Below are 14283 nucleotides of genomic sequence, written 5' to 3' on the forward strand. Positions count from 1 at the left end.
TTTAGCTTCCACGTTTGGTCTCTTCTTCAAGGCCTCGGCTAGTAACCTAGCTAAACACCAACCTTGGCCAATATCTGGTGTCATGGGATGGAGAGCATCGCCAGCTACACAAGCATTGCCTTTACTTGTATTTCCCCATAGAACCTCCCATGGATGCCTAAACCTTGAAGGAGCTGATATGATCCAAAGCAGTACCATTATTTTGCTCTGACAATTTTAATTTTCAAGGTTAAAGTATGCTAGACACTAGGAATTAACACTAATGCTAGGCATAAAGAGGTACAAAGAAAGGATTGATCGGAAAACATCAAAATCAAAGCAATGTGGCTGAGGGAGGAAGATTTGGGGCAGTGAGTTGAAAATAAGTGTTTAGCATAAAGATTTCTAGATAGTCTATTGGAATATGACTGTTGAGAATAATATTAAATTTAATCTTATAAAGTTAAAACTGCCTAGAAAAATAATAAATTTGGTAGCATAATAAAGTCATTAAAATACATACTAGATTTATAAGCCTACAGTTCTTACAAAAAAGTTACAAGCCTACAATAAGTCATTAAAAAGTTATGCTATTATTAACAAATAAGTAAGGCATGAAGTCCACTTAAAATGAAAACAGGGGCAATTAAAAAAAATTAACATCTTCAATCATAGATTTATAAATTTGTTTCTAGGCAGGGCATAGGGAAAGAAAGAAAAAAGGACTTGAAAGATCTTATCCGGTCTTCAAAGAGGCATACAATACGTACAAAATACAAACAGGTCTGAATTTTTCAAATATGAAACTTCATAACAATATCATGTACATATTTCTTCCAACATCTATCCCATCTAATCTAAACAACGTGCAACAGGGCAAAGCCAGAATTAACAGACGAGATGGTGAATTTGATCACCCAAAATCAGACACTCCTAATCCTATCTGCTGTCAGGAAACTTGGCCTCGTAGGTCTGGGGAACCTGCAAGTCAGTAGAATTTGTTTGCAGCATAAGTTGCATGGACAAATGAAATAACTAATATTGTAAGAAATTGAATGATTACCATGAATGTTGCAGTGATCATCTTCCCAGCAAACCATCTTCCATGGAGAGCTCGTTGTGCATTGACAGCACCTTGCATGTTCTCAAAACGCATGTAAACAAAACCGGCACTGTTCCTGTTTCTCCAAGGAAAAAGGCAGTTGTGAGTAAGAAACATGATAGAAACCAAATAGACAGGAGTTATCACTTGAATGAGTTATCACAAACAGCAAGAAATAACATGTTGAGTCACAACGACCTCATCGAGAGGAAGATGCTTTGATATAACAGAAGAATGGATAGACTTTAAAATAACTGACTGTTCGAAGAGGACAGACTCAAGTCCTGACCAGTCAAAGAGAAGAAATCGCACAGCACACCTAAACAGTACTTACTTGTCGACATGTATATGCTTCACATTTCCAAACCTTGAGCATTCCTCTTGAACATCTTCTTTAATATCCAAATCAAAATCTGGCTCAGTCTGCCAAAACAAGACAGGGCCTAAGCAAAACAAAACAAAAGCTGAAGAATCAGGAAGTCTAAAAAATGAGAGTCCATGAACCTCTGTTTTTGGATCAAACATGTTTTTCAAGAGTATGCAATCACTTGGAACTCCAATTGTCTCCACGGTTGGAATTGTAGTAGCAGGAAGTTGCAGACCTGCAATTGGAAGTCCAGGTATAGCCAGAACAGAACCTGATAAAAGAGGAGCAATAGCAGGAGACACCGCAGGTGCAGCCCCTAGGATAGGTGCTGTTGGTAGAGTAGGGGTGCCTAGTGAACCAGTAATACTGCAAAAAAAGGAAGTAGTTGTCAAATCAATCAAATCATCAGACAATCCAATCCAAAAGCAAAAGGATTGACAGAGGCTAACCTTGAGGCAGTGCCAGTGCGATCTAACTTCTGCATCAAAAGTGCCCGAGAACGTGCATTCAGCGCCTGAAATTTGAAGCAAGATTAAGCATGCTTCAACATAATTGTTGGTAACTATGTACTAGAAATATAAATAGTTAGCAACATAAGATGGACTGTAAAAAGTAACAATTTTTTTGGTTTCATTTTCCATTTGCAATAACTGTTTCTTTTCCATCTTCTATTTGTCACATCAAGAAACTAAGCACTTGCGGGTCCATTTAGAGAAGCAGGCCAATATCGAGAGTGCATTCTTAATCCAATAAAGCCCTCTCGTCGTCAGCCAAAAAAAACAAATATCTTCACCACTTATCAAGAGAGACGAGTACAATTACTAACCAGGCCACCACCGTCATCATCATCAAAATCACCAACATTTGTCCCACCATCTTGTGCTCCAACTTGATCAGTAACAGCTGACACCTGAACAGTAAGCAAGAAAATATAAATTTCTAATGCAGTTAAATGACCGTATGAGATCCACCATCAATGCAGAGAGCACAAGGGAAAAGTGCAATTTAGAAGAAGCATGAGATTACCTTGATTGGCCTTCCTGCAATCTCCACTTGTCCATTCAAGTTTAGTGCATTTCTAGCATCTTCAAGACGTGCAAACTGAAGCAAAAGTTATAGCAATTAATCTCCAATTTCCAAGAGGATTCTAGTTAAGCCTATTTCAAGGCCAGTTGGAAGGAAGAGCTTGGTGCAGCCACGAAGAGAGTATTCAGGGATTGTTTAAGATACTGTTGAAATATAAAGGACTAAAGGAGCTTCATCAACAATTGTTACATCAGTTTTAAGGCCTTGGTCACGGTTTCCTTCTTAATATAGACATGCATTTGGAACTCAACTTGCAAAATTTCATTAATTATTTTTTTCAAATTCATTTTTATTGCTGACAAAACTCACCTGGACAAAACCGAAACCTTTGCAATGCCCACTTTCATCGTGAGGCAATTGCACCAATTCCACAGCACCAAATGGCTCAAACACCTGTGCAGCAAGAAAATAAGTCCAGTGAAACATATCTGAATACCGATGTCACCTAGCAAGAACAAAAGTACCATCCTAACAGGAAAGGAAAAAATCACATGATAATGATAGTCAGCTATCATAAACACAAATTCATAAAAACTGGAATGCAGACAAAAAGCTTCTCCATGTTAACATACAATTCCCTTGATAATTTTATATATCGAGCCAATCTAAAAACAAAAAAACAGAGAATTTGATGTGGTGAACACGTTCTAGATAGATCAGTGTCAAAATAAACAGTAACATAAAAAGTGCTTACCTGACGAAGTTGATCTTCAGTTATGTTGAAGTGCAGATTGCCAATATACAACCTTCTAGCCCCTCCTGTGTAGGGGCCTATAAGCCCACCCGATGCCACAGCTGTAGTTGACTGAACAAGATTCTTTTCAGCTTCAGAAGGTTTCACCATCACTGGTTGACCAAGAAGGGGCTGTCCAGAGAGTGCTATCGCCATAGGCACGGACATCGCATCATAGAACTCGATATAGCTAGAAAAAAGAAATGAGCAATATTGCAAATCACCTCATAGAACTAACTATACCCAAAAACAGGAGTAATATTGCACTTAAGTAAAACAAATGCAACAAAGGAGACTAGCATCACCATACTAACTCTAGGCTGTTCAAAAATAACTTCAAAACCACAATTGTTTTTGTGACCACTGTTCGCTCAAGTGAGACCTCAAACAACTAGTATAATCACTGGTAAATTTTAATTTTTTATTTACTTAACAATAATAAACACCAAAAACTCGAAGTTTTCAATTCCTTTCAAATTGATGGACCTCAGTGATTAACAAGCCAAAAGAGAAGCATGGCTACTAGCCAGCCAAATAAAGATAAAGCAAAAGAAACACTTTAAAAAAGTCAGAGATGAGAATGCACAACACAGCCTAAAGGTTGGAACCTTCATGAAACCAAAAATAAGTCAATCTGTAAGATTAAGGGAGCATTTTAAATATAACTTACCCAACTCCTTTTGATCGTCTTGAATTGCGATCCATGATGAGTCGTACATCTCGCACCTGAAAGTTGTGCTGAGCGTATCAGAAACAAAAGGAAGAAAATATGCTAACTAAGCGACCAAACAGCAATCCCCTATCCAAGTAACAATGAATTTGTGTTTGTTGCAATGAATTTTTGTTTGTTTGTCATGTACACAGCACATAAAAGTTAACTGACAAGCAATTGCTCTAATATATAAAATATTACAATGTAAACTTGATTCATATTTTTCCTCCAAATAAGAAGGAATTAGCCCCAATAAAGCTTATATGGTGAGTCCCTTCCCCAATAGAAGATACCATGTATCTTTTATCATTCAGCAACAACTCCTTCACACACTATAAAATAGAAGCACTCTATTGATTATGCATGATTGTCATAAGCAAAACTAGAGAACAAAAGGTATTAGCTCCAAATAAAACAGCTGTGTAAGTAATTGCTACAGAACTAACCTTGCCAGCCCTTGAGAAAAATTCATAGACATCTCTTTCATCCGCCTTCAAACATATCTGTAAAAAATTTTCACCAGAATCAAAGATGGAAACCATGTGAAATGGAGTACATTACAACTAAAGCCATGGGAACACAATGTAATTTATATAAAGCATGTCTATATTGAACCTGATAGGCAAATACTGTCCTCTGGTCTCTTTCAGGATCAGCCTCAGGCTCTGTCGCTTCTTCCTTCCTTTCTTTATATCTTCTGCAAGACAGTGGAATCAAAATTAACGATCTCAATTCTCTAACCAGTAGCAAAATGATGAGGAAAACGGCCAGTGAGTAAAACATTCATAAAGCAAATACAGACACAATGATGATTTATCATTCAAAAGAAAGAAGGTTTTTCTTATGTTTGCTTTATCATTAAAGAGGTAGAAAATAATCCAAAACAATATTGAAAATGTCTCCAATACAAGTTAAAACGCTGAACCCACGAAACACGGTCCTGCAGGCAACTGGACAAAGTTAACATGAGAGGACTTGTGACTGTACATGTTGAAATTAAGTGATCTTCATCTTCAAATTAACAAGAACCAACCTGGGGAACAATGTTGCAAGTTGCAACTAAGAGAAGTGAACTAGAAATCCAACTTCAAGTGATGGATTAATAAATTTGCACCTTCGATATAAACATAATCTTAAATGGAAACACCATCATCAAGTTTGGCAATACCAAAGGACCTATATGCATTAATGTGAAACCAGTTAACAACTTTAATAATCAAGTTCATATATCCCAAAAAAGAAACCATCAGCAGAATGCAGGAAAGAAGCACTCAGAAGTTAATGTCATTCACCACAGTTATGCTGCCAGTCCCATGAATTACAGAGAAATAAATGTAGATGGAAACTGAAAACTCAGAAAATTAAGATTATCGAAGTAGATTTTTTTTTTTTGTTGCTAAATCAAACAGTATGAACAACAGCAATTCACACAAATGCCACCCACGAGATGATGCTAAGGACTAAAACAAAAGGGGCTTGGCTATAATGAAAACTGGGAAATTGAGAAACAATTCAACTGTGAATCATCTCCATGCTCCCAAGGTGAAGAAACTTTGGATAACTAATGTTATTTATGTCAAGCTAGCAAAAGAATTTAGTTAAGGTAGTGAGAACTTTTTTTGGTTAACAAAATTGTGCAGGAGTTGCATGCATGTGACATCCAAGACAATTCTGAGCACAATGACAAAGATATTTGCCAATAAGTAATCTAATACTCTTACAAAAGAGTATGAGAGAGCACTGTTGGTCATCTTAAACCTAGAATTTCAAGATAGGCAATTGGGTACTTTTTTCGAGTTATAATCTATCCTGCAAAAATAAAATAAAACAAATGCTTGCAGCCCACGGAACACTGAGTTTTCCACAAGCATCAGAAGATGGAGTGCTTCTCTTAAGCAAAGCTCATCACTCCCTCACCGGCATTTCTGCAACAGAATAAATATAATTAAGCAACTAAGTTCAAATCCGGAGGATAACAAAAATCACAACATGACATCACCACCCTGGTCAAAACCTCCAACACTGAAACCCCCAATCTTGCAATGCAAACTTTTAAATGATTCCAGACAGCCTATGAAGAAACATTTAAGACCCATGACCTGAGTTCCTGTGCCTGGCCCAATTGCCAGAAAGACCATCTGAATGCTCTAGCATATCTGCGAGTCCCAGAATCTAATGTTCAATATTCAGAATTTTCAAGATAGTTAAAAGCACAAGTAACTACATGAAACTTACAAGATACTAGTAAGAGAACTCATTAAAACAATGGAATAAAATACCCATTAAGAGCTAAGAATATTGTCAAGAAGAAATCAGACCAAGAAAAAGCCAATGGCATTTGTATTTGCACAACCTAGAGAGGACTGCATCAAGCACAGCTGGACATGGACTCGACACATAAAAAGAGAGATGTAGCATAATAAGATCTTGGGACTAAGGGGCAAGTGCAGAGGAATTTATAAAAACAGGAGAGAATGAGTGAGAGCAAATATTTGCAGCACAACTCTCATGACATTCTGATTGACAAGTCACTTCTCTTAAAACCACTAAGTGAATATTGAATCCATCTACAAGTCTTAAAGCATGAAATTGTCACCATCGTGTGACAACTGTAGACATCAAATGGCAACAGTCTCCAATCTTCAGCTTTTCTTGCATATCTTTATAATATGACATCTGGACAGAAAAGTCAAGCAACAACAGATAAAGCCACACAGAGGTTGATCACTCAACATTCAAGAAGGCCATCGGTGAGCATCATTGGACCCCAAGAATAAGGTTAAGTATATTTAAATAATAACTGCACTATCATGAATACTTTATTCACAACATAGATCTAGATTCAAGACAATGAAAGAGGTATCTTAACAGTGCAGAGCAAATCCCTATAGAGAGATAAATGCTGTTCCGACTTACTGTACTGTCATCAAACATAGTCGAAACTAACATTCAAAAAAGTAAAACCTACCACACAACAGATTCCTCCCCCGCACAAAAATTAAAAAAGGGAAGGGGAAGGCTTGTCACTCTAGAAACTCGAATTTTTCAACACGTCACAGGGAACTTAGTAAAAAATGAACCACAGATTTCAATCATTCCAGGGAAAACTGGAAGAAGAATATACAATTAGCCCCAAAACAATGTGGAAAGAGAGACCTCGACATATGGAGAACTCTACGAACTGAATGCTCTGAAATTCCAAAATCAAGAAAAACACTACATTTTGCAAAAAAGACAGAAACCATAATAGGTCTAGAATATAATTTATTTTCTAATTTTGAGACCATCAGAAAACTATCACATCATAGGGGTTTCAAATTACTGGAGATTATTTGTCACAGTGGTCTTTATTCTCCTTTCAAACTTCTAATTGACTGTCCAATGGATGGTATAAACAACACTTCATCACAAGTGTAGCCACGACACCCAGTCCTAATGTGATAAGTATTGGGAAATAGTTGTGAGCCTCACTTACATTCCAAAATCAAGTTGAGACAGCATGAAAGAAATCCAAAGACATGGTAGAATGGAATCCTTAAAAAATGAGAGAGAAAGAAGAGGAGAGGGAACCAAGTACAAGATGATGAAAATAAGATCCAATAAAAGAAAACAAACTTAGAAAATACAGGAGGATCAAGATTTTGATTAATTGAGCAGAAATCTGGAGTAATGGATTGTTATATTATGGTGAAAGCCACCCCATTAGGAGTTTATGTTATATAAATCGCATAAACTTTTAATTGAAAATAACATTAGTTTTCCACCAAACTCTAAATGATAAAACACAGTTATCAAACTTTTAGGAATATAGTTGAATACAGGTTAACTTTATGTCTATCTTAATCACAGAAGTGAGTGAGATTTCATCCCAGGTCTCTTGGAATGGTGCCTGACTATCAACTACACTAGGCAGTTTGCACCTACTACTACACCCTTATTGTGCTTGATATCAACCATTGAAAACCATTTCAAAAACTAGTAAATAAACACAGCCACTCAAGGCAGAATTACACTGGAAAAGATGTTATCATCTAAACTGTTTCACAGAAACCATCAGAAAAGTTTCCACTGACTCATAGTTATATCAGCCATGAATATAAAGACATGAGGAAGAGCACTAGATAAAAACATGATTGATGAATATAAAAATGCAACGTACCTGCTTTCTCTGTCCCGTTCCCTTGACTCCATCTCCTTTTCTCTTTCCTTTTCTCTAAGCTCCCTGTCCCGGCTCTTCTCTCTATCCTTTTCATCCTGATCACTTCTATGCCTTTCTGATCTACTCCTGCTTCGACGCAACCGCTCTCTTTCCTTCTCCTTCTCTCTCTCCCTCTCCCTTTCACCATCACGGTCATGTTCCCTCCTATCTCGATCACGATCCCTTTCTTTCCCATTTCTCTCTTCCCTGTCTCTATCCTTACCTCTGTCCCTATCCCTATGTTCCCTGCTACTCCTGTGCCAATCCCTCTCTCCATCTCTAGATTGTGACCGATGATGGGACAAACCCCTTTCTTTACTCCGTTCACGGTCCCTATTCTCATCTCCAGATCTAGATTGCTTCGAACGTCTTCGTTCATCATCACCATCATCCTTATCATCACTCCTACGCTTTGAACTCCGCAGTCGATCCTTTTCCCTGGATTTCACAATATCACCCTCACCATTAGCAGTTTCTCTCACCTTTGGTGGTTCCGGATTTTCAACTGTTTTCTCTAAGTAGTCATATTCATCAAACTCCATTTTCACTATCGTCCAAACAAAAAACAAACAACCTCACAAAAAACACCTTATTACAACTGCAACCGAAAACAAACAATAATTTAAATTAATTCCATTTCACAAAATAAAATAAAAAACTTCCGTTATTTGCACAACTCGCCGATAATTTAAAAAAAAAAAGCACACACAATTTCCAATAACAAATAAAATTTCAATAACAAGATTAGTTCCCATAAGAATATTAGGCTTTGCATTAACTAAGCAAATTAAACCTAATCTAAATCTCCGTAACCCTAAATGAGCACAGTGACAGCACACAACGCAATTTCTAATCCCACGTTAACTTAAAAACGCTCTGCGTGGCTACGGAGAAACCACAGCAAAGGAATTACTAGTATTCAGATACCATGAGAGCCGTTTTATTCTAATTTTCCTTCATTTTTTCTCGGAAACCAAACAGGCCGTTAGGTTTTCTAAAAAGAGACGGAAAAGAAATTATTAACAAAAATGAGGAATATTTGTTACCTGCAAATTAGCAGCCGAGAAGAAGTTGAGCGAGAGAGGTGAAGTAAAGAAAAGACTTGACGATTTAGATTTATTTTTATTTTTATTGAGCTTGAAAGTGAAGTGCTTTTCTACGTCGCAGAATTTTTTGGATTTCTGTCTCGCTCTCTCGCGGTAGGGTTATTGCGCAAGAAAGAGTGATTTTGAGGATATTTATATTTGAGTCCCTGGATATTTAGAGATGCTCAACTTTGCCACCTATGTTTAAACTTTCCCAATACTGATCCTATAATTTCCCGAAAGTATGGAAGCCGATTAGGCCCAGCTTGATGAATACTCGTTCTATAACCAATCCAAAACAAATCTTACCCTCCTAGCCTAGTGAGAGATGGGCTTAAGCTTACCGTGTTAGAGGGTGTTTGGAAGTGTGGTAGTGGTTGCTTTTCAAATAGTTTTTCGTGCCGAAAAGCATGCCAATAATTTTTTTTATTTTTAAAAAATCATTTTTGATATCAGCACATCAAAACGATCCAGAAAATACAAACCGCATTTAATTTTAGCAAAAAAAATTAAAATTTTTCAAAAAACAGGTTGGACCGCAGTCCCAGATGGCCTCTTAGTCAGGTGAGACTACCCTCTCCCTCTCTCTCTCTCTCTCTCTCTCTCTCTCTCTCTCTCTCTCTCTCTCTCTCTCTCTCTCTATATATATATATATATATATATATATATATATATATATATATTAGTTTTGTTTTTCAAAATATCATAAAACAAGGATCTAATATCAGTATGCAAACTCTTAGAAGTCCTGGATTTATAAATAAAGAAACTTTGAGGGTGATATTAGGAGATTCTTACTTACAGATATTGAAATGGACATTGTGGAATCTAGTGGGGTTACAATATAATCATACTTGAATGCGGCCATCCGGGCACCATATTATTTTCAATTGGTCCGGGCTTTAAATGTAGAGTATAGGCCTAGAAGGTCTGTTTATTGAATTGAAAAACTTAGCCCATGTAATGGTGTTTGCATGGGCTAGGGGAGATATATTAGTCAAAATAGGATTGGTTTGTCATTGGTTAAATGGGCTATTCTAATAACCCATCATTAAACAAGATTCTTTATTTAAAAAAAAAAACAGTAGTTTACTTTTGAAAAATAATTAAAAAAGGTTTCCATTAAAATAATCAAGACTACCTGGTTTTGATTCTATCTGCCGTTTGTTGTTGTGGTGGCTAAAAACCCACTGCAATTATAATGGTATTGTAAGGGTCTGTAATGGAATGTGTTACAAGCTGATTTGAATGGTGTTTTTTTTTTTTTTTAATTATATTAAAATAATATTATTTTATTTAAAAAAAATATTTTGATATTAATATATTAAAAAATCCAAAAACACCTGAAACAATTATTTAAAACAAAAAAAAAACTCAAAAACATAATTTTACCGCAATATCAAACGATGCTTAAGAGTTGCGAAACATTTAATAGGGTGTTATGAAGAAAAAAGTTAGTAGTTTTGGATTTATTAATTTTTATACAACCACCCTTACAATAGTAAAACTCGACCTGAGTTTAACTCGGTAAAGAATTTAGGTGTTTGGGTCAACTCATGTTTTGCCAGATGAATCTGGATCTCGACTCTAAAAAAGGAAAGAGAAAAAATTCTTGTCTGATTTTTTTTAATTCAATTATGGAATTCTCTTCAAAAAAGCATAAGAACTAACAACTTTATTAGAAAGTGAAGAGGTTCACTTTTCTAGCAGTTTGAACGGATAAGATTGGTTGCGTGGTTTCAGTTGGAGATGGGATTGCACGTGTTTGTGGTAAAAATGGTGAATTTGCCAACGATTTGTCTTGTTCTTTTGTTAAAGAATTCCTTGAGTATGTTTGGGCCTGAATGGATCAGTAAAAATTAGTTAAAATTAAAATTTGTTTCTGATCCAGTTTATAAGTCAATTATTTTCCAAATCAACTCTGAGTTATATTTTTATTATTATGTAGTTAAATAAAAAAAATTAAAAAACAAGTTATTAATTTTAATAAAATTTATTATCCGGTTTGCGAGTTTGACATGTTAAATCAGGTTATCCAATTCACGAATTTAACGAGTTTATCCATTAAACATGATATACTTGTTTTTTTATATATATAATTTTTGGCTCTTTAATTTTTCTAATTGTTTTTTTTTTCTCATTCAATGTTCAATTAGATTGAAAATGAGACTCGTAATTTATTAATTTCTACTTTTTATATGATGATCTCAAACAAACATTTTATTTTTTAAATTGGTCATTGATTTTCAATCATCTAGTTTTATCACAAAATTAAAATAATAAAGTTATCAAATTCATTGAAGTTCATGACTCGGGTCACAAGATAACAAAAATCGATCAAATTTGGCATCGTCTCAATATGAAAAAAAAAAAACAATTGTAGTTTTAAAGTTTTTTAAAAAGTTATGTCATATTTTTACTGATTATTCAAGTTATTTTTTGAACCCGTTAAATTGAATAATACAATCTGGATTAGACCTCACGAAATTTAATTTAAAATCCAAGTTAGATATGGAACAGAGTTGATAAATTTCAAGATCAAACTGTTTAATTAAATTTAATAATACTGCTAAAAAAAATCTTTATACTCTTAATATATATAAAATTCAATCCACAGCAGAACCCAGGAAAATATACTTTGATCATATGTATAACCGATTTCATCGCGAGGCATAAAAGCGTTTAAAGACTACCAGATTTGTTTTGCAAAGCTTGATATATAGTATCCGGATGAATCATGTCTAGGATTATTATTTCTTAAACCACTGCCACTCCATTATTAGAAAGGCTAGTCCAAGAATTGGGCACTAAATTATTATTTTTAGTCTAAAAGAATCCACGTATTGCATCATATAATGCATTAAAAAAAAAGGTGCAAGATTTGAATCGGAACCTTTTACTTTTTGTGGGAAATTTGCCATATGGGTCATGATCCAGCAAACCACTCACCTAAAACGAAATTAATTAATCCAATTCTCTCCCATTATGCCTCAACCCAACACCAAAAAACACATCTAGCAGGGAAGAATTCCACAACGAGGCATTAATCCTAAAATAAAATAGGTGTTTGGGAGTGCGGTAGCGGTTACTTTTCAAATAGCTTTTCGTGTCTAAAAACATGTCAATAATGTTTTTTTATTTTTTAAAAATTATTTTTGATATCAGCACATCAAAACGATTTAAAAAGTATAAACCGCACTCAATTTTAATAAAAAATTTTTTTTTTTGAAATTTTTCAAAAAACAGGTGGAACCTCAATACCAAACAAAGCATGATAAAGGATTGGACCAGAGCCACCGGCTTCTTCGAGCATGCATGAAAAGGATTGTAGGGTTACCACGATACAAGATCACTGTATTCTCATAAAGAAAGTGGAGCTTCCCAGCTTCCTGCAAGTAATCAATGACCATGTCCTGATTACTTGTTTAATTATTTTTATATTTTAAAAGTATTTTAAAGTATTAATATTAAAAATAATTTTAAAAAAATAAAAAACATATATTATAATAATTTTTTAAATAAAAAACATTTTAAAAATCAGCTGACATCACAGCTTCAAGAACCATCTTCATTAGAGGGAGGGTTACCTAGTTGCATTGATTAGGTCATTAGACAAACAATGATACGATAGGTAAATTAGTTATCCATCGCCATCAAGGTTGAAATGTTTTTATAGTAACCGGTTTTTAATTCTTAGTGTCATAATTACGCGCAATACTTTTTGATTGTTCATGGTCCCTTCAGTCGACGATAATCCCCTCTGCCCGATCTCAAAGAAACCTCTTTTCTTCCAATGATGTCATTTGACTAGCAAGGGGTGCTAAGAAAATGTTTATAAACGAAAAGGAAGTGAGAAAATATTCATCAAATTAAGAAGAAAAACTTGCAATAGAAAAGATTTATATTCTAAATGACCAATACCTGCTTAAAAACACAATCATTTTTGCCTGCAAATAATAACTCATTGCAAACACGTTTATTTACTTGATGGACAATGTCAAGCCTAAAAACAAATAACGAGAATAAGTTTTGACGCATTAGATATGAAATCCAACAAACACAGACTCAACCATTGATTTTGGCTTAATTTAAAGTGTAATTATGGTTATAGTTATTTTTTAAAATATTTTTTACCTGAAAATATATTAAAATAATATTTTTATTTTATTTTTTAAAAATAATTTTTAATATTAACATATTAAAATAATATAAAAATACTAAAATAATATTAATTTAAAACAAAAAAAATATACATGCCATCATTATCAAGACAACTTTAAGCATAGCTTTAACCTGGCTTAGATGAAGGTGAACAGGCAATGTTAAACTAAGCTCTAAAAACAATAATTGTGGACTCGTTTTGGCTTTATTTATATTTGTGATGAAAAATATTTTTAAAAAATAAATTTTTTGTTTTAAATTATTATAATATGCTATATCAAAAGTATTTTTTTAAAAAATATAAAATAAATATTATTTTAAAACATTTTCATTTAAATATCAATCAATTCGAGAATATCAAAAGGTATTTTAGTGTCATGTGGATTTGGTGCAGAATAAAACTCTTCATATAGTAGATATTAAGGTTCTTTCACGTTAATGTGATGTGAAATTGGCCTAAATTTCTCAAGACTTCAACTGAAACCTGGTCCATTAATTATTGAAATCATGACAATAAATTGAAGGATGAAACATCTTGTCCAATTAAAATGATGCCCACAAGAACCAACGACTAATTCGTGGGAGCATCTTGCTAAATTTTTCTCAGTGGAAAATGACTCCTCACCATGCAAACACCAGCTTCTTTTTTTTTTTTATTTATTTACATGGGTGTCCGGGCTAGCTTGCGTGTACCACGACTAATCCCACGGCTCACTGAATATCCTGCAAATCCAGTGAACCACCGCAGTTTTCAACCGCTAGGTCAAGACCTCAAGTGCTTTTAAATGACCTCAACCGCTGGGCAAACACCAGCTTTTAATCTGCCTCCTCCTTGACCCACGCTCAATTAATCGAAAAGG

General features: G+C 34.6%; 1 protein-coding gene across 1 annotated transcript; it reads right to left on the reverse strand.

Annotated features, from left to right (window-relative positions):
* Nucleotides 1-690: 690 nt before the first annotated feature.
* On the reverse strand, nucleotides 691-9373 carry LOC118058843 (uncharacterized). The gene is made up of 14 exons (XM_035071603.2): nucleotides 9224-9373; nucleotides 8139-8775; nucleotides 4595-4676; nucleotides 4426-4482; nucleotides 3938-3993; nucleotides 3229-3457; nucleotides 2844-2927; nucleotides 2475-2549; nucleotides 2275-2358; nucleotides 1898-1962; nucleotides 1586-1814; nucleotides 1416-1504; nucleotides 1043-1157; nucleotides 691-960 (listed from the first exon to the last, which is right to left on the reverse strand). Exons 2-14 carry the CDS (start codon nucleotides 8717-8719, stop codon nucleotides 919-921), a joined length of 1788 nt encoding a protein of 595 aa, XP_034927494.1. The 5' UTR covers nucleotides 8720-8775; nucleotides 9224-9373; the 3' UTR covers nucleotides 691-918.
* Between the last annotated feature and the right edge of the window lie 4910 nt (nucleotides 9374-14283).

Source organism: Populus alba, chromosome 9, assembly GCF_005239225.2.
Source record: "Populus alba chromosome 9, ASM523922v2, whole genome shotgun sequence".
In the NCBI taxonomy this organism is placed as follows: Eukaryota; Viridiplantae; Streptophyta; class Magnoliopsida; order Malpighiales; family Salicaceae; genus Populus; species Populus alba.

Bases quoted from the DNA above. Each gene is read 5' to 3' on its own strand.
- LOC118058843 (XM_035071603.2), bottom strand. From the start codon at position 8,719: ATGGAGTTTGATGAATATGACTACTTAGAGAAAACAGTTGAAAATCCG. The intron at 4,483-4,594 runs GTTCAATATAGA...AATTTTTTACAG, and splicing joins GGACAGTATTTGCCTATCAG to ATATGTTTGAAGGCGGATGA. The intron at 3,994-4,425 runs GTTAGTTCTGTA...CACAACTTTCAG, and splicing joins TTTTCTCAAGGGCTGGCAAG to GTGCGAGATGTACGACTCAT.